Raw genomic sequence first — 19,912 nt, 5'->3', positions numbered from 1 at the left:
TGTATGATCACTCTCTCTCTGCAGGACAAATTGCACACCTTCCACTTATTTTGACTATATGTAGAAACTGGCAAGCTTTGGAGTTTTCCAGCAGCAGTAATCCTATGCAATGTTACTGTTCGATCCATTTATTAGAGTTACTATTTTTAAGCTGTGTAAGTCTGAGTATGCAATACTTGCTTTTTGAGTTTCTTTCTTCCTATAGCTATGTATTTTGCTAGATGCTAATGCAAGTGTAGGCAAACGTAGTGATTTAATTATTAAAAGGTCTGTCTTTAACCAGAAGTAAATTTTTTGCATTAATTGTAGTAAAGTCAACACTGTTGTAATACTTGTTTAGAAGAATGCAGACTTCAGGCTTCCATTTTGATTTTTATTCTTTACTGTAAGGACAAAAAAAAATCCCATGTAAATTATTTCATTCCTCTTCTTTTTGGCAATGTGAAATCAGTTTTAAGAAGCTGTGTAGTCCAATGGTGCTGTTTTTAAAATGTATAACCTGTTTTAATAGAAAGATGAACTGTGGTTTCCTGAGTAGGCTTGCTTTCTTGCTCTTTGTGATTTGTAAGGGTGCAGCAGGAGACACTAAAGATGAAGAAAGCTCTTTTTGACAAGATGATTATGGTTTGATTTTTCACAAAGCACAAAATCCTAGGAAATTAACTTACTTTCAGTCATTCATGAGGGAAAAGAGATACCTCAAAAAGGTGAAGAGGCAAAAAGCTAGTATTTGACTAGAGAGGGATTAAAGCAGGAGAGGGAGATCTCCTAAACTTCAAGAATTTATTTCAGAATAGAAGGCATTGTTTCATTTGGTAATGTAAATGAGAATGAGCACTCACGTAACATCCTTACTGCTTTCAATGTATTACTCAGAAAATTCCTATCATGCTATCTTGAAGTTTTTACTACTGTCTGAAATGAGATAGTCTTGGCCTTTAATGAAAATGATCAAACAAAATGGAAATGGAAAATATTCATAAGTGCTGTACTATGTGATTTAGGGTTTTTTTATCAAATAACTGAGAAGACATAATCCAAGATGCATGTTATGTTAGATATGAACAAAATAATTATAATAAATAGACTGAGTAAAAAAAAGACCTTCACATTTTTAGTTGACATCAGATTTGCATTTGGTATATTGATTTTACTTGTTGAAGACAAATTTTATGCTAGTGATGCTAGTAGGGAAAAAAAGGGTTTCTTAATTGCCTATGGAATTTTTCTTTCCTCTGTCTTAGTAGGAGGCCGTTTTTCTGTAGAAATCTTTTTTAGTGTTCCTAAATACTTGCAGAATCAGTATGAAGCTAATGCTTCATATGTGGAAGTTATTTGATTTATAGATAATATTGGAGCTACCTAAAGAATTTTGCTGAGAAACTAATCTACGTTGACAAATAGTTTTCTGCAAAGCACAGCCTTATAAAACCTGAAAGGAGCTTCTGAATAATGAAACTGCATATACCGTATATATCATCTTTAAAAGTTTTAGGCTTCTTATGCTGGGTAAGATTTTTTTTTTCCTTTTAGAGTAGTGTGTTGTTTTGTTTAGCAAGAAGCCTAACCTCTTCATCTATCTTGAAACATCCACAGGAAATGCAAATCTGGTTTCTGTTTTCAATACATGACCAACTATATTGGACTCTATAATGTTTATGACCCCATATGGAATCAAATGTTGATTGCATATGTTTACTGAGTCAACGATGAATTATATTGTGTGTATATCGTAGCTATACATACTTATTCTATCTTTATGTCAGCAAATGTAAAATTTAAAACTAATAAACCAAAATCACATTAGGTCAGCTTTCTAGATGACATATTGTTTTCTTATTTTAATGTCATGTCTTAGCAGAAATTCTATTTTAAAAATCATTTAGAACTTGCATTTTCTGTCAGTTTAGATCAAGCCAATTGTATGTCAGTTATAGGGTGAGGACAGACAAAATGTTAACTCTTAATTGAATGTCTTTTCTTCTTGGCATATTTACATAGTGATATATCTGACTACGTAATTCATTCACAGAAGCTGCCACTCACATAGAAGAAAACAGTGTCTTTATTCATTGCCTGCACAATACAGTAAAGACTGCACAGTCACTAAAGCTGCCTTTGCTATATCATGTTGCAATATATAAAGATGAAATTGTTTCTTTAAAACATATACATAATTTTCCCTTACCAGTAGTTTTTCTGATATCTTAATGTCCCTAAGTAAGGAAGAGTAGTTCAATGACCAGGTAAAAGACAGATGTTGAGTAAATATTCCTCTTTGCCCTAACAAGAGATTGCTGCTCCCTGATGATTAAGGATTAGCCTATCTGTCTGAGATTACCCATTCTAAAACTTTCCTGTTTCTCTTGCATGTTCCTCGTTACAGCTTTCTCAGTCCAAGAATGTGTTTCTTTGAAGACATAGTAGGGAGAATGTTCTAAGCTCATATCTTAGTTTTTTATTGGGTTTTTTAGGAAAGCCCAGACTTGGCATAGTAGGTTAGGATTAAATATAACAGCAGTTCTAGTTATGCTAGGAACTTTTTAGTGCCGTGTAACTCCAAGCTTTGTATTTTGAAATTGTAGGTTCTTTGAGGATGGCTGTCTCTCCTGTGTAAGGCTGATCACCCGCCTCCTTCAGTAGCCATCTCTAGTTCCTGGAAAGTGGGGTTTTTTCCAGTATGAGTTAATGCTTTACATTTTAATTTCATTATTTCTTTTGCCGATGTCTCAAGCAGGAGGAGAAAACACACGCTAATGGATTTTTCATTAAATGTTTTGGTCATAATGCTATGAACTTGAACTCAAAAGGTCATGCTCCAAGTCTGATTTTAGAATCTAAATTTAAGAGCTTTTTTTCCCAAGACCCTTAGAATCTCTGAGTTGCAATGCATTTTAAGTATCCATTGAACATATATAGCATTGCATACATTGGGCTTCCAGATTGTAAAACTGTTCCTTGCCTGTGCAGATTTTACTGCAGGACCATATGTAGACACATACTTAGAATTAGATCTTAAATTCCTACTGTTCTTTTTGGTTTTGGTCATCTGTCTAGAAACATCATCAAGAGTTGTGTACATAGACATGAAGCAACTTGAGTGGCTGTGTAAATATAACATTTACTTTACTGTATAACTGATAAATGGAAGTAGTGTGCATTTTAAAACACTTTGTTGCTGTTTCATGGATGTTTGTCCAACAATTTGTTTTTCAGGAGTCTGCTGTTCTCTTCTACGGTTTTGCCTTTGTTGGAATGATAATAGCCTTTTTCCTGTTGATTCAGACATGTCCTTGGACATATTACATATACTGTCTCTTGCCAGTACCAGTATGGTATGCAGTTGTGAGAGAGTAAGTAAAGAATATATTTTATGAAGAACGTTTTATAAAACCAGGTCTCTGCTTCCTTTTTGTTGACAATTCATTTTTTCCCATAAGTTTGGGAGAAAAAGTTAAATATCATTTTATTAAACTCCCTAAAATGCTTCCTGAGACATTCCAGAGGACTCTGGTTTGTATTAGACAGTAGTTTCCAAAGTGACTGATAACAGCTGCCAATTCTAGAAGATATCTTTTCTATTAGCAAAAGTAAATTAATGTCTTTTCAAGACCAAAGGTTGTTAGTACTGTCATAACTATAGCAAAAGAGTGCTAAAATCTTGGGCAAATACCTGTAGCATCAGACTTATTTTGTAAAAAGGGATAGGTTGTTCTTTTTCTTCAGTAATTTTAAAATAGTCTGCTCCTGCAAAGTGTCAAGTATGCTGAGCTCCATCTGATTTTGGAAAACATTTGCTAGTCATGTTGAGGGTTGTGCTCTGATGCTAAAACAAACTTGTCTTGTTTGGGTCTCCTTTCGCTCCAAATCCAAAAATGCTTGTTACCTTCTGATTTCTATTACTGACTTAATCTACTAGCAATTCTGTAGATACCAACTTGGTATTATTCAGAGAAAATGAGTCCAACTGCAGATAGATAATGAGCTGCCTCATAAAACACTGGAAAAACTAACTGGGGATTTTTTCTCTCTCTCTAAAACTCCTGAATGTTTCATCGGTTATGACAGACATTAAGCACAGCATAACCAAACATATTCATAAAGTCAGAGTTAGTTTGGATAAAGAATAATCTGAAGCTTGTCCAAATACTGTCAAAGAGGTACCAGAATGGGGTTGAAAAAGCCTAAGGGTTTTATTGTAGATTTTATATCAAGTAAAACTGGGCAGAAGGAAGCCTCAGACCGTCACCCACTCTGTTTCTAAACAGCAGGGCAGGATCAGCAATACCCAAAACAAGTCGTGCTCTGACTCTCTCCTCACCCCTCAAAAGTAAAATCCAACATTATTTCTGTTTTTTTTAAATAATGACTATCTTGTTCCATCATTTTGAACAGACTTCCTGTTATTCAAGGCCTTGCTGCAAATCTCTTGTCACTTCGTATCAGTCAGTCTATAGGATTCCTCCTGGTTTGTACACTGGGAATTGAAATACTAGTAAGTATTTTATCTGTATGTATCAACAGATTGTCTCATTGCTAGCGTCCTACCCCTTTCAGGAAATGAAAGTTTTATCAATAGGCTTGTTTTTAAGTCTTCTGTTGGATTTTATCTCTTTTTTAAGGTCTTCAGCTTTTTCTACCGCTTTACACTTACAATTGGTCTTCTTGTCTTCGCTGTCTGGCCAAGGATCACACAGATGTGGGTTCAAGCAAAGGTACTGTATTGTTTTGGTTAAAAATAACATTTTAAATGTCTAACAGCTGATTGCATCTTAGGATGCTGGGACTGGTCTCTTGGGCATGCTACTTTAGGCTCTTCTTCAGTTACGCTCTTATTCTAATCTCTGTCATGAGCAGCATATAGCAAGGCAAGGGACTTTAATACAATCTGCATAGATCACTTTTACAAGAAAATTAACAAGGCTGCTTAAGAATTTCAAAGTTAACTATCAGTTTTGTGTTGTTAATGATAACTGAAAAATACTCGACCAAATCATATGAAATACACATAATTCATCAAATTGTCTCAGTGGCAAAAGCACTGACGTGCATGATTGGGGAAAGTGCCAGCACTTAAATAATAAGTTCATTTATTTAAAAAACAAAATTGAAAAATGCTTGTCCATACATTATTGTCTGCAATCAGCTGGCATGCATCGTTCCTCAGAAGCAGCTTTCTGTACTGTTTTTACCAGGGGGGGGAAAATCACTTTCGTTAGATACAGGTGTGATGTGACACAACCTTTAATATGAGCCATTTCTTCAAATAATTTATTCAAACAGGATACCTAATAACATTAGTTTATTTCACAGGTTACCTAAAACCTGGAATTCTGGGATGATATTAACATTTCAATGAAAACAAATAAAATTGGGGTCAAATTGCAAAGTTTTACTGTGCAGGAACTGTCGATGGAAGCTAGAATTTGTTTATTTTCAAATTTTCAATTGTATTTGAGTAATCAAGTCATTTGTCTTAGAGCCGGATGTACACAGGTGATGTTTTCTACCATTAAAAATTTCCTTTCAGGATCTTGAATCTGACTTGAGCTTGAAAACTTCAAGTGATAATAGCTGTTAATGCCTCTATTTAGAGTAAAATACCTGGGGTAGGATTTTTTTTTTCCTAGCAAAGAATTTAGAGAACTGCTTAGGCAATTATGGTGGTTAAATCAAATGGCATTCAAATTTAAATAAAGACTGGAAAATGATACCATATTGCTAGAGAATTGGTGATTAGTTCACTGCTGCTAGCTTCTGATGAAGTTAGTTTTATTCCTTTCTTCCATAATGTTACTCATCAGCTTTCTGGTGACAGCAACATGGGTGGAGGCCACACTTTAAGAAAATACTTCTAAGTATAAACTTAGCTTTAATTCACATTGTCTTTCATAGGATTTTAACATCTTTTTCTGTATTAAGTTGAACTTCTGTAATACCAGTGACCCTGTGCCCTTTTTTTTGTTAGTTAATTGTACTGTTGATAGACCCAGGGGTTTTACCTGTGGGAGACTGTAGTAGCTGTTAGTAGTTTACTTTTTTTTATTAGACATATTGTCTATCCATATGACCTCAAAAAAATCCCATTTGTTTTTCTTATTTTAGACAACAGCATTGACCTGGACTCTTCTGTGTGTGCTCCTGGCAATATTTCCTTTAATGCCCGTTGTAGGAAGAGAATCAAACATTCCTCTGGTGTAAGAATCTCATGTTGTTCTTTAGACTTTTTCTTTTCCTCTTTGATATTCAAAATTTAGGCTGATTTTTTATGAAGAACTATATTATTGAAAGCTGGCTGAGACAGGTATTGAAATTCAGAATTTAAATAACACGATTATAGAGACCTCAGTTATTCACTAATGTGAATGACAATAGACTTTTAATTCTTTTGCCACATCCATTTGCTCTTTGCATTGTTCTGTAATTTCTTGTCGAGGGAAACATTTCTCACAGTTAAAATATTGGCAAATTTTACATTAAAATAAAGGTCATCATTAAAGGAGGCGCTTCACTGGGGTGCAAACATAGTAAATAGCACTGGCATATGTGAATAAGAGCATTTGTTCAAAAGCAATTTACTTTGATGGAGTCTTTCTGAATTCTTTTATCTAATTTTGAATAACCTGTCTTTGAAATAGCACTCTGTACCTAATGAGATATTCAGGGGTACAGAACAAATAGGATAGTCTGAGCTCTCTTCTCCCTCGATGTCTCCTTTATCTCTTCTTTTTCCGATTCTGCTTCTTACTTCTGCATTTTACTTTCTGGTGTTGCTTGTCTGATTTTCTACAGTTGTTGATTTGCATTTTTTTCTAGTACATCTTTGTCATCTGTCACTTTCCTCTTGTGAGCTACTCTTTCATCATACAAGCATTCTCTCATGTCTGGATGCAATCCAGGTGGTTGGCCTGAAGGCATTAGACTTGTGGTACTGATGTACTTGCTGCAAAGAAGGACTTAAATTGACCAAGACTGCAATGGCTTCTTCTGCTGTCTGGCAGAAAATACTGTGACCCATCAGAGCTATGGTGCCTGATCCTCAGTAAAATATGGGATTTCAGCGGTACTATATGATTGCAGGTAGAATTATGAGCCTAGGCATTTCCAAAATTAGTGTCATTCTGCCGTGATATTTTTCAGTGTGCTTTAAATCTATCTGTTGAAAACTCTTCTTAGTCTTGATGCTTGGGCACATTAGAAATATTCAGGACAGATTTGCTTTGGCCGTATTACATCCCTTCAACTGTATATATGTGTATGTATTTCTGCTCATGCAAACTGGTGGGGTTTTATTCTTTAGAACATTTGAGCACAGCCTAGAAATCAAAATGGAATTAAATTACCTTCAGGTCTTCCTCTCTTATGCTTCTTTATATTCACCTTACTCTGGCTGTACATCTTCCTATTTATTCTTCTAATGAAACATTATACCCCTGAAACAGTTTGTGCCTGTCTGAATCTAGTCAAAGGAGTTTTGAAGCTGAAAAAGCTTGGAGCAACAATTAAAAATATATGTGACACTTCACGATATTGAAGATAAGGACATGCTGGGAGAGAAGATACATGAGGGAGAAATTAGAGTGCCAGTGAGAAACAGGGGCATTTATTAAATATGTTCTTGAGCAGTGATGTTATGTATCAGGTCAGGGCTTCTTCGGTACATTAATAAAACTTGTATGGTGTGAACAGGGAGTTCCTGACTCAACTGTCATTAAAAGGAAGCATGCAGGAGGTGAAAGCAGGGTCAGATGACCCAGGAGGAACATAGAGATACCGTCTAAATGTACAGCATAGGTTAGGAAAGCCAAAGCTCTCATGGAGATGAATCTGATGTGGGATGTAAAGTACAAGACAGCATACATCAGCAAAAGGAAGATATGGGAAAATGTGGCCCTGCTGCTGATTGGGATGGGGACCTGAGCCAAAATGCAGAAACAGCAAATTTTGTTTAAACATTTTTATGCTGAGGGAGGTGAAGCACTGAAACAGGTTCCCCAGAGAAGCTGTGGAGTTTCCATGAGTGGAAGTATTCAACCCAGATAGTCATGGCCATGAACAGCTTACTGCAGTTGGCACTGCTTTGAGTAGGGAGTTGGACTAGACTGATCTCCAAATATACCTTACAACCTCCATTCTGTGAGTGAGTAGCCTGCAGCTACAGTGTTCCTGTGTTAGTTAGGTCGTTACTTGTAAATTGCTATTGAGATACACCTATGTATCTCCTCATTTTGTTGTATCACCTCATTTTACTGAATATGAGGTAGCTGTACATTTTTGTGTTCTGCCTGAGAAAACACGAGTGAAGCAGTCATAAATGGATGTTTTTGTCAGTAGTTTCTCAGTGAGGATGCCAAGGGACAAGTGCCAGCAAGGACTCCGTGTTATGACTTCTTCCATATCAAGGCTGTAGCATGATAAAGAAATACATACAAAAATTTCTACTGCATTTACATTTCCTCTGCTTGCTTTATGACTGAAGGGAGATAGTCGGAAGTGATATTAGTATTGATCTTTTAGTGAATCACGTCTGTTATTTTGGAACAGTGTCATAGCTGGCAGATTTACTCAATAATGCCAAGCAGTATATTTTTTTCCTGTTTATGTGATGAATGACAGTATCCCTGTTAGTGCTGAATTTAAACAAAGCTATGTGCTTGATAGTGATGGTAGTATAATTACTCTGTTAGATGACAAACCTGATGAAAGTTCAAACCACAAGCTTTAAATCACTGATACCGTTTTGCTCAAAGTATTATTTGGAGGTAATAAAAAAAACCCTAAAAATAATAGATGACAGATCAAACGTGTGGCCAAAGCAGAGGGTTTGGGGTTTTTTTGGCCTCTGAAAAGGGTGTAGCTGAATTTGTGGATGGCAAGCCTTTATGGGAAAAAAACCCAACAAAACAAACTCAAAACCCCAACCAACCACTACTGAGAGAAAAGCCAAACCAAAAACCACACTTGATTCTGGATTGTATTTTATTGGGGTTTCTTTAAAGACGGGTGTGAAGTTTCCTTATCCTATTAAGTCTTGATATTGTAATGAATTATTTCATCTTAGTGAGGAACACCTCCGTGAAAATTTCCTGAAGCTTTTGATAATATTTCCTGAATCTTTTGTTTGTTTTTACAGAATAACGACTGGTTTGCTGACCTTCTTGATCTCTTGCTTCTCATTGGCACCTCTTTGTAAAAGTGAAAATAAGTACAGGAATAGCGAAGATCTGAAAGTACATTTTTGTCAGGTCAGTTGCTACTTTTCAGTAATTCTGTATATTAGGGGGTTTTTACATGTAAATTTTTACCTACTTTCTAAGAACCTATTCCTACTAAAGGCCACAATTTTCAGAAGAAAATAGTCATACTTAAAGTTTTTTGCCTTGATTATTTCAACTGAACCACATGGTCATGATAATATTAATTTTTAAATATCATAACATTGTGTTTCCAAAAGTTCATCCTGTGCATATTTATGTGTATTGATACATAGATGTGCATACACATTTTGATGCTCTACTCACATTTTTGGAGTTTGTCCTGCCTTCAGTCTGTGTACGTTACTTCCAGTGACCTTTGCAGGAATGGCAAACGCATACCAAGGACGGGCTTGCTGGTTCAGTGGGTTCTTCCCAGCTTCTGGCTGTTGAATAGCAGTGTGAGACTGATACTGAGCTGGTTTTCTGTTGGTTAAATCTTCTTGTAGATGAAAGATGAGATTTGTTTTTTCTTTATACCTTCATGAAATAGGTAGGTCTTTTCATAGTAGGCGCTAATTAAGTTCTAGAGAGCCTTTAAGATTCTAATAATACCTTGCATGTCTGCTGTCCTTTTTCTTAAAAAAGAACAAATTACTACAAGATAGTGGGTTTATTTCAGGAACAGCTTTATTGGTTATGACTTATGTGCTGTAGTCTCTTATTGAGCTAAAGGATGCATTCATTATATCTGTGATTTAGGTATAAAGCTCAAATTGGTTAAAAGAAAGAGAGGAAAACATAACATATGCAAAAAATGCCTTTACCTGAGTGTGCACACATATATAATGTAGTTTCTCTTAACTTTTCCAGCTTAACTGTGGGAAAGAGTTATCAGTTCCTTTCCTAACCTTCAGATGACTATTTCCCAGAGGGCAGCTCTTAAACTGCTCAAGAATAATCTCTGAATTTCAAAGAAGGTTGTGAAGTGAGAAAGAAGATAAATTCTTAGCTAGAGACCTCAGTTTGCATCTCCGAGTTGCATCTGTGCTGTTCTAGGGTCCTGGAAATGTTAGTGAAAGCTGAGAGCAGTTTGAACATTACTTAAACTGCAAACACAGGAGTCTCAAAAGTAGTTGCTGATCCCTTCCCTGGACACTGGCATAGCAATAAATTGGGTTTACTAACATGCTAAGGTCATGACAAGTCATCCAAGGCACGAGATACATTATGGGAGATGACACAAAGTGAGCGCAAAGTGACTTCACTAGTGGCTAGGGGATAGCAGAGGGATTGCCAGAGCTCATGACACTAAAAGAAGTTGAAAAGAGAAATGAAAGGGCAGATGTCTGGCCCAGAATAGAGTAAATGCATCCCAAATAAACATCAGAGGTCTGAAGGGACCAGTTCCCAGAGCCTGTGGAGACTTTAATGCTTTGACCTACCTTATTGATATCACACAGAAATCCAAGTTACATGCTCTTGTGGCCTGAAATTCAATAAAAACAACAGACACTGATACCTGTGAAACTGGGCCAAAAAAGGATGCTAACTGCTAAGTGTGTCCTCTGGGCAGCTACCACTAGGTATCACTTCTTTTGTCAGGGGAATGGCAGCTATTCATATGTTAAGAAGTGATGGATGTGAACACTGTGCAGTTGCTTTGCACTAAAAAAGCCACAACAGCAATTATATCTTGTAATACATTTTTTAAAGCATATGTTTGTGAAGTACTGTGCATGCTTGATTTGCCTTTTAGTGGAACTGCAGAGTTGTGAATAAATAACAGTAATTGAAAACTTGGCTAAAGCATTTTCTTGGATAATTGTCATCTTTCAGAAATAACTGACTCATGGGGTAATTTTCCTAAGGTATTTTTGCACCTACTCGATGACTGAATGGTGTCAAGAAAAAAAAACAGCCTTTTCAGCTTCGCTGCTTCTCCAAGGCAGAGCACTCTGCTTGAGGTTGTTCAGACAATTTCATTTTAACAGTCTGCCAAGACTGCAGTTCCTTTCTACCTCTTAAAATCTACCTCCAGTCTGCTCTGCTGCTGCTGTGTCTTCTTACAGGAGCTAGGCTGCCCATATAAAGCTCTTGCTTTAGCTAGCCTTCCTGTTCACCGTGTACCTGATCCTGCAGCAAAGCCAAGGGTTCTGCTAGTTCTTCATGGTTTCTGTTTGAGGACAAGTGCTCGTTGAAAAAAATAAGTGTATGTTTTCTGTGGTTTACACTGAATATTTAAGTAGTTATTCGTGACAAAAGAGTGTATCGTGCCAAGTCACTGATCCAGGGCACTTGTTTAAACTATTCTAAAATAGCACAAATAAATAATAAGAATAATAATTAAAAAAACCAAACCTAGTGGGAAGTTTGAAAAAGCGTAAGTTGTAAAAAGCTAGAAACACTGAACACTACACATCAGACTTCTGCACATCAGACTTCTGTTATTATGTTGGTTCAGATGAAGTGTGTGTTGGTTCAGATGAAGTGTTTATGCAACTCTGAAGCATATTTACACATTTAGTATGGAATGACAAGAGATCCATATGTTAATTATGTGTTTCATTGTCTTCTTCTTTCTAGATGTTGAGTATTGCACTTTCGACGTATGTTGTGAGCAGTACCCATGACAGTCTTAAGTACAAACAGGGATTGCCTGTATTGAATCAAATTATTAGCTGGATGACTCTTGGTAAGAACATCTTCCCCCGCTCAAACTTGCATGCTGATAGTTTGTGGGGTTCGGGGTTGGGTGCAGGGTGCTGACACATTTTTATTAACTTTTAACTTTTGCATGTGTTCCTTTATTTGACTCCTAAGTAGTTCTTCACATGTTCACTATTCTTTCCTAAGTGAGGTTCTTTGAGGAAAGTGTTGGAAAATTACCTGACGAAAGTTATTTGTATATGATTGCACTCAGAGTAATACACATCTGAAATGTTGAGTATCATTCACAGAGGCCAGTTGCCACACTGAATTCCAGCTGTTCTGACTTGGGGTGAGGCCCTTGGAGTTCCTCCTCAAGTTGGGCCTTCTTTAAATACAGAAACCTACAAGTGATGCTGAAAGTCCGGAGCACCCTTGAAGTGAAGTCACTTATTCTGTAATGGTGGCAGTGGCCAAGGCTGAAAGCCAGGAAATAAAACATGGTGACCCATAGGTTTTAGAAACAGCCTCATCTCTCTCTTGCTGATATGTTTCCTATAAATACTAGTGTATACTATAACAACAAGCACAAGCGAGCACTTTCCATATATTATAGTTTTATTTCTATTCCCTGATAGAGTGATTATTAATTGACTGTTGATGCAGTCTTTGAATGATTTAGTAATGTAAGGGTACTATACCACAATGAAGAATCACACCAATATTATTTGTCAGCAAACTTCATTATAAACACATAAAATTTTCATATTGAAAACATCAGATTTAAAGATTAAATCACAACAATGCTTTTCCTTCTGTCTTTCCTTGCTTCAAGTACTGGCCAATTCTTCTTTGCTTTTCGTTCTCTTTACTCACTATTTCAGTAGCCCATTTCCTGTCTTTTCCATTTTTTCTCACCTCTGGCAAGCTGTTGGGCACTGTCCTCACCTACAGAAGTTTCCCAGCTAGAGGAGTTTCTTTAGGAATGGCATGGACTCTGCTAACCAGGGCTGACTGGGCAGCTGAGCAATGGACTGCACTAAGGAGCAACATCCAGCTCTTAACATCTCACACTTGCATTTGAGAAATGCATTACAAGTTGAAGGCAAGAGGCATGAATCATGACAGATAGGTGCCCTGCAGTTCCTTAAATACTCCTGTTTTAAACTTTCAAGTAGGGAACCTAAGAAGCTGATGGTTTCTGTGTGTTTACTACCACTATTTTCAGTTGCACCTCTAAGTGTGTCAGGTTACCTAAGCTAATCCAGGGGAGCAGTGGCCTTGTAACTGCAGTCTTTGAGCTGTCAGAGGTCCTTAGGGCCATGGTCAGTGGTTCTCAGAGTAGTATTAAACAGTCACGGTTGACAGGTTTTTGGGATAGTGCTTCTGCATAATCTTAAGGATTTTTAACAGCAGTTCATGAGAAATTATAAAGGATTTGAGGTAGAAAGCCAGGGAATTAAATTGATGGAGAACTAAAACGACTTTTGATAAACTTTGCAAACATTGTGTTTTCTTCAGCAAAAGTCAACTTCCAAAAAGAGAAGGACATACATGACCAGTATTGAATTTCTATTCATAAAGTGTCAAGATTTGAAGAATGTGATCTTAACAAGGTTGGAATGTTTTGCATGTAGTGACTGATGGATCTCTTTTTTTTTTTGCAGTTTCTTCCTCGGTGTTGCCATTACTGAGCCCCACGTTTCTTTTCCAGCGACTGTTCAGCATAGTGCTTTCCCTGATGTCCACCTACCTGCTCCTCAGCACAGGGTACTTTTTTCTTACTCTATATGGATTGCTCTTTCATATGAAAATCAAGGGCTAAATGTGAAGCTGATGGATGTCACGAACATTTCTCTTAAAGGTGTAACGTGTGCTTCCAACAGTAGTCTCACTAGTTATCTCCCTGTTTAGTTTCCTAAATAAAATGTATGGGGAACTTCCCTATTCCTCCTTGTATTGTAAACACTGTTCTGTTGACATTCCTTTCAGCTAGACCAAGGGGTGGCTAGAGGGGTATGTATTCAAACAATCTTGCACCAAAATAAGAAAAGTCTGTTTTAAAAGTCTTTTATTTTGGCATGTGCTTTTCTGCTTGCAAACAAAGGAAAATAACTTCTTTCCAAGCTGCTCAGCATTGGTGTCTAGTTGTGGCTTAAGTAATGTGTGACAGGAAATCAGTAGCCCTAAAATGAGGGAAAAATTTGTTCAGAGAGATTTTTATAGAAGTAATTTTTTTTAAAGTCTCCATAAAGAGTAGGGCTTGCTTCTTTTTGGGATGGCAGACAACTCTTTGGAGCTTGCAAATTAAGAAAACACTGTCAGCCAACCCTTTTTTTCCCCAGACTTAGTAGCTCTTAAGAGCATAATTAATGGGTAGTATAGGAACCGTTCTTTCTGCCTCCCCTCCCACTTATCCTCTGGATTTAATTACACTGGAAAATTAAGTGGAATAAAATATCTTGCAGCAGACATTTTGCAATAGCTGCCTCTTGTGGATACTCTCATTTTAGATGAAGCATCTCTTTTTATAATGTCCTTGTCTCTCCTTCCTCCTACTTCCTCATTAAGATTTTGATCCTAATCTTACTCCTGTCTGCACACACACCCTTACACTCAACTTTCTTAGCCTGTCCTGGTTACTGGATAAAGCATGAATGTTGTTCTCCCTGAGGCTGGTAATGTCCCTCTTTTTATTTTGGCTCAGCACCAGACCACTTAAGTGCTGACAGCTCTCTACCGTCTTCCTACAATGTTAAAGTAGACCATCAAGTTTTGGAACAATTATTTTTAAAAAGCAAACAAAAAAACAACTCAAAACCAACCCCAAAACAACCAATTGAAGCAAAACCAAGGCACTCAGTGCTGAAAGTATCCAGTGTTTGTTTCCTCAGTGCTGTGTTATGCCCTGTAGTGATAACCCAGAGCATTGCCCAGGTAATTACAACATCTCTCTAGATGTAGTCGAGTTGAAGTATTGAAGTCAGCTGAAGAGCATGGCTGCATACAACCAGTTATCACTGACTCAGTTGAAGACATTCAACTTGTAGACAAGTGTAGACCATTGTGAGGATTGCAGGTACTTTTGTAGCTGACAACCCAGCTGTTGCTGTCTTCATGTTTAACTGCTTGTCATTCTGATAAATTAAGTAGAAATATCTATCCAAAGCTTTTTGTTCCAGTTAGAAAATGCTTTGTGGCTACACTAGTGGGGAAGCACAACAGAAACAATACTAAGATTGACTGCAAACATTTTCCTATTTTTAGAGAAATCAGTAGGTGTCCAAGGAGGAAAAAAGTTAAAGGAAAAAATTTTACAGTCTTGTCGGTATTATAATTGTATCCTGAAAGAAAAAAAACCCACAGAGGCACCATGAAGTGCAACTGAGATGTAGAGAGAAAGGAGAAACTAGTGTTATCAAATGACAATCTGCACCCTTAAATTATCTGGAGTTTTAATCTCTCATGTTTGTGTACACTCATAGTTTGCTATGTCTATGTTTGAGTGCTGTAGGAACCAGGAGTGCTCCTCTGAGACTGGGACTGTGGCTAGAACACTTGATGCTGCTCTTGTGATACTGAGTGTATAGCAAAGAAAAGGACACTTCAGTGAAATGTGATGCTCTTTTTACTACACAGATGCCTCTCTCCTTGGAACTAGACGGAGATCACCAGAATGACTTTGTGTGATTAGATCCTGGAGAGACACAGTCTGTAGTGGCTCTCCAGGTTGGACTGTGACCTCTCAGTTCCAAAGAGCTCTCATGACAAATTTTCGTACTTTGCAAAAAAGTGGTGCCAGATGTGATTCTTTTTTTCTTGTTTCTTTTTAACTTTATTCCAGTTTTGTTAAAATGATTCACACTAATCCAATATTGTGGCAGCCATCAAATGAGAAAATGAGTGCAAAACATGACAAAGCTGAAGCAGTCTCTGTTTTTCCTACTTTTACCATTTAATTGCTGCATGGCTTTAAACTTCAACCAACCAACCATGGATACCTCTCAAAAATGTAGAGGGAAGGGGAGAATGCCACTAAGTCTTTGGTGTATCATTTGTGTGAAGAAAAAAATAAATATATCAATGTTTGTTGTTAAATACTTGTTAGTGTTTGTACTTACCATGACTATTATGTTACTTTTCAGATATGAAGCTCTGTTTCCACTGGTGCTGTCTGGTGTGATGTTTGTGTGGATAAATATGGAGCAAGAAGCACTGCAGCATTATGGTCTTTCACTCAAGCCAAAGGTAACAGCTCTAGATAGGTATATCAGATTAATTTTCAACTTTATCTATTTTTTTCCTTGAGCATATAATAAAGGATATAATATATTTTGTATTTGTTTTAAGTATGGGAAGCCAGTGTCAGCTGTTCTATGAAATACGAGTGTGACCTTTTAAGAGAGATTTATAATTTATGTTATTGAAGATATTCCACGTCAGAGCCATTTCTAGGCATGCAGGAAATCAGTTTGACTTAATGGTGTGTTCTGCAGGCTGCAAAGCTCTGTTCATCAAGTATAGTGCTAATTCAGCATAAGGTACAGTAACTTACTACTTGCTCTAAAGTATAATATCATAGTACTTTTTTTAATCTGATGGCAGTCACATGTGAAAGACTGCAAACAGTTGTTTTGCTTTTTTTCTGAAATGAGCAATAGGAAATACCAGAGATTTTAGTTTGACATGTCTGTCCTTCCACTCTTTCTTCCAATGTGGAGGTTTTTTTCTGATTAGACAGACAGAACTTGGGACTAGCACCTTCTTGGATTTGCCTGGAGAGAGAATTTTGTCATCAATGCAGCTTCCTTCACCTTAAAACTAAGTATATTGTCAGCAATTTTCAAAGCCCATGCTGCTTGCATTGCAGCCAAACTTTTAGAGAAGGTCAAGGGTTTAACGAACTGTGGCTATGCCACAGTTAGACCCAACATGCCAGTTGCAGAGTTGTCCTAGTGCTCAGACCCAGGCAAGTATGCAATACAGCTCTGCCTCACTTCTCTCAAATCTGCTGTCCTTGGTTCAGGTCACAGAGGACCTGTGTACAGATCCATGGGAGTTGCCAGAGTCACTTCTAAGAGAAGTTGTGGCACATGTCTTTCCTTCCTTTTGCAGCTCATAATAGTTGGGGAGTAGCACCAGGAGATGAAATCTGAGCCAAGGTAGTCACCAGAGAGGACGTGACACGTGCTGTGACTTTGTGGTTCTCTTGCAAGGGAGGCATTTTTAAAACTTGAGAGAGAACAGGCTTTACCAAGCCAAGGCTGAATATCATAAATGAAAATGGGAATAACTTTTTATTTATGCTACATCTAGTCATGATATTTTGTGTGAGCATGTTTTGTAGCATCTGAAGTGATAGAGAAGGAATCTGAATATAAAAATGTACAGTTGGTATGAGGCCATGATTGCAACCAGAGGTTTCTAGCACAGCTGAGTCATCTGTGGGATGTCCCTTCTCTTCCACTCTAGAACCCAGTCTCCCTTCTGCATCTTGTAACAAGGCCTCTGTGATGCTTACCTGTCTGATGGTGGTCTGAGTTCTGTTTGCTTTAAAGTTCTAGTAAAGCAGTGTTAAACAGTGATGAACACTTTATTAATCAGATGCAAATTTGATACATAGGTAAGCTGTAATTAAGTTTTCTGTTGTCACTCTCTGTATAGAATCACTACAGTTGGAAGTATGTCATCTGCCTTTTGGTTTCAAATGAAAGAAGTAATGCTTATGCCTACTCCTCATTTTTAGGTTAGAGAAATCATCTATAGAATGCTTGTTAATATATACCACAAAGTAGATCATGTATTAGAGAATCCATCTCAGTTCTCTGATGATGTGAGATTATTTTTAACGAAAATGTTGTCAGTGGTGAATATCTATTATTTGATTTTTTTTCTTTTCACCAGTGTAAAGGAGTTTATTGACCTCTTAAACTCCACACAGACAAATACTCTTCAGGTCATGTGATTTTGTGCTGAGAACAGTGAAGGAGATGGAGAATATTTTAGTATTTTCATTCACAACATAAGGCAACTGAGGATAATTGCAGTCTTTATCCACATGCTTGTGTCGGAACTGGAAGTGCATGTGTGTAGGAGGATAAGTCTAAGGCACAGAAGTTCATTTTTAGTGTAGATAACAGTGGAAGCTCCACTGCTCATTTGATTATCTTACTTGTACAATCTTTCTGGCAGATTCATTAAAGTATAATGAAAATATGAGAAAGGTTTGTGATCCTCATTGTTATACTACTCTAATAACAGCTGATAGGGAAGTAGGCTTATTTCTCATTCATTTCAGTAAAAATACAGTGGTTCTATCAAAATACATCAGTTGACTTCTGCTGTCTTTCCAGCTTGCTGTTTTCAACTTCACCTATGCTACTGATATAACTCAGTTTCGACAGCTCCACCTAGACGATGTCCGCAGGTCTTTCTTCTTTGTATCCTTTTGCTGGTGGTTGAATTGCGGAGAAAAAATGGGCTTGTTTCAGAAGGCCTCACAATCAAAATTCATAGCCAGGTAGCCACTGGAAACAGAAGCTTCACGGAGATGAAGATGCTTTAGAATCTTCTTTTAGAATCTCTTATAGAATCATAGAATGGTAGGGTTGGAAGGAACCTTTAGAGATCATCTAGTCCAACCCCCCTGCAGAAGCAGGTTCACCTAGATCAGGTCGCATAGTTGAGGTGAACTTTCTTCTAAGTCCTATTTTCAGTTTGATTTTCTTTTATGACATTTTATCTGGAGGGGACTCGTTCAACCTTCACAAATCAGCTGGAAAAGATGGTATTACAGTTATTCTTATTTTCTCCTTTTTAGAGTATGGCAGTGTGTTAGGAAGAAAATGTTAGGGGGTAGGCATTGGCCATAGGCAGGAAGATGAGATGAGGACAGTTCCTGCAGACCGTTAGTGAAATGTATTCCACATGGTTTCTGCTATTAGAAATTATATGGGCTTGGGAAGGAAGAGCTATTTGTTCACTAACATAGGGCTTATTTTGCATTACTGTAACTGAAACTCCAGCTGATTTTTATATTTTTTTAAATACCATACAGAGTTGATAATGCTGTCATTTTTCTCTTCCATCATGGTACTGCAGTGAAGCGAGGGGTATGTGGCAGCAAGGGTGATGGATGTGCAAGTGGAGAAGAAATTATGAGCCAGTCATAAACATGTGAGTTTCCAGTGTAGGTGTGGGCTATCAGAGCTGGAGCTGGAGAGAGAGTTGTCTCAATACTGGTTTCTGCAAAACCAGGCGTTATAGTTTGTAGAATAACCAAATTTCAGAGGGTGGATCACAGTTGCCGAGTCTGCACTGTTGGAATTTGGGACAATGCTGTTGGATATTGGGAGCCAACAGCAGATGAGGTGTGACAAGATAGCTCATTAAGAAGGCAATTCAGCCCTAAGGAAGGAGGCAAAACAATTTGCCAGGTGTTGAGCATTTGTGTTTGCTTTAAAGTATACCTGAAAAGCAGCTGTGACACCTTGCATTGAATTTATTCATTTCTTTTGCTATTTTAACAAAAATAAGAGCTAATTATAGTAAAGCTTCTGCTCACTGTCAGATGCTAAAAATTAGCCAAACCAAATATCAAGCAATGTAATTGTAATTTTTTTAAGCTCCAGCATAGTACTACTGTCATCTAACACTTGACTGTTGCACTATTTTAATCTCATCTTAATCTAAAGCACTGGCATGTATTTTGTTCAGCTCCTGAAAAAAATACACAATTTGCAGGTCTCCTTTGCAGAGATACACATCTGCTCAAAAGATGTTGTGGCTTTTTTATTTTAGATGCTGTTTAATGTTTAGAAACAGTGGTATTAGAAAAGAAACCTTTTCTGGTAGAGCAGTCACATTGCAACTAGGACTCTGTGAGCTGTATATGTTAAGACTCTCATGGTTCCTATACAGGGTCCAAAAGTCAGCTTGTGCTGAGGGACCTTATAACCTGATCTTCTGGAAGAAGATTCAGATTGCATTTTGATTAGCCCTATGTGCTACTGGTGTTTTTTTGTTTTATTGCAGAACTGTTGTTCTTATAAATCTTAACTGGCAGAACT

General features: G+C 37.2%; 1 protein-coding gene across 7 annotated transcripts in view; it reads left to right on the top strand.

Moving 5' to 3' along the window:
• The window catches only part of PIGN (phosphatidylinositol glycan anchor biosynthesis class N), a 113,317-nt gene that overhangs the window by 71,504 nt on the left and 21,901 nt on the right, over window positions 1–19,912 (top strand). For 4 of the 7 annotated variants that reach the window (XM_061994870.1, XM_061994875.1, XM_061994871.1 and 1 more), the window contains 9 exons: window positions 3,217–3,353; window positions 4,396–4,495; window positions 4,623–4,715; window positions 6,106–6,197; window positions 9,134–9,245; window positions 11,781–11,889; window positions 13,511–13,613; window positions 15,989–16,091; window positions 18,197–18,283. In XM_061994870.1, the coding sequence (XP_061850854.1) occupies window positions 3,217–3,353; window positions 4,396–4,495; window positions 4,623–4,715; window positions 6,106–6,197; window positions 9,134–9,245; window positions 11,781–11,889; window positions 13,511–13,613; window positions 15,989–16,091; window positions 18,197–18,283 (936 nt within the window). The remainder of the gene's footprint in view (window positions 1–3,216; window positions 3,354–4,395; window positions 4,496–4,622; window positions 4,716–6,105; window positions 6,198–9,133; window positions 9,246–11,780; window positions 11,890–13,510; window positions 13,614–15,988; window positions 16,092–18,196; window positions 18,284–19,912) is intronic. The other 3 variants (XM_061994873.1, XM_061994872.1, XM_061994876.1) reach the window with 1 other exon arrangement.

This window comes from Colius striatus, chromosome 4, assembly GCF_028858725.1.
Source record: "Colius striatus isolate bColStr4 chromosome 4, bColStr4.1.hap1, whole genome shotgun sequence".
NCBI classification, from domain to species: Eukaryota; Metazoa; Chordata; class Aves; order Coliiformes; family Coliidae; genus Colius; species Colius striatus.
Note: the sequence above shows the minus strand (reverse complement) of the source record. Positions and strands in the feature narration are given on the sequence as shown.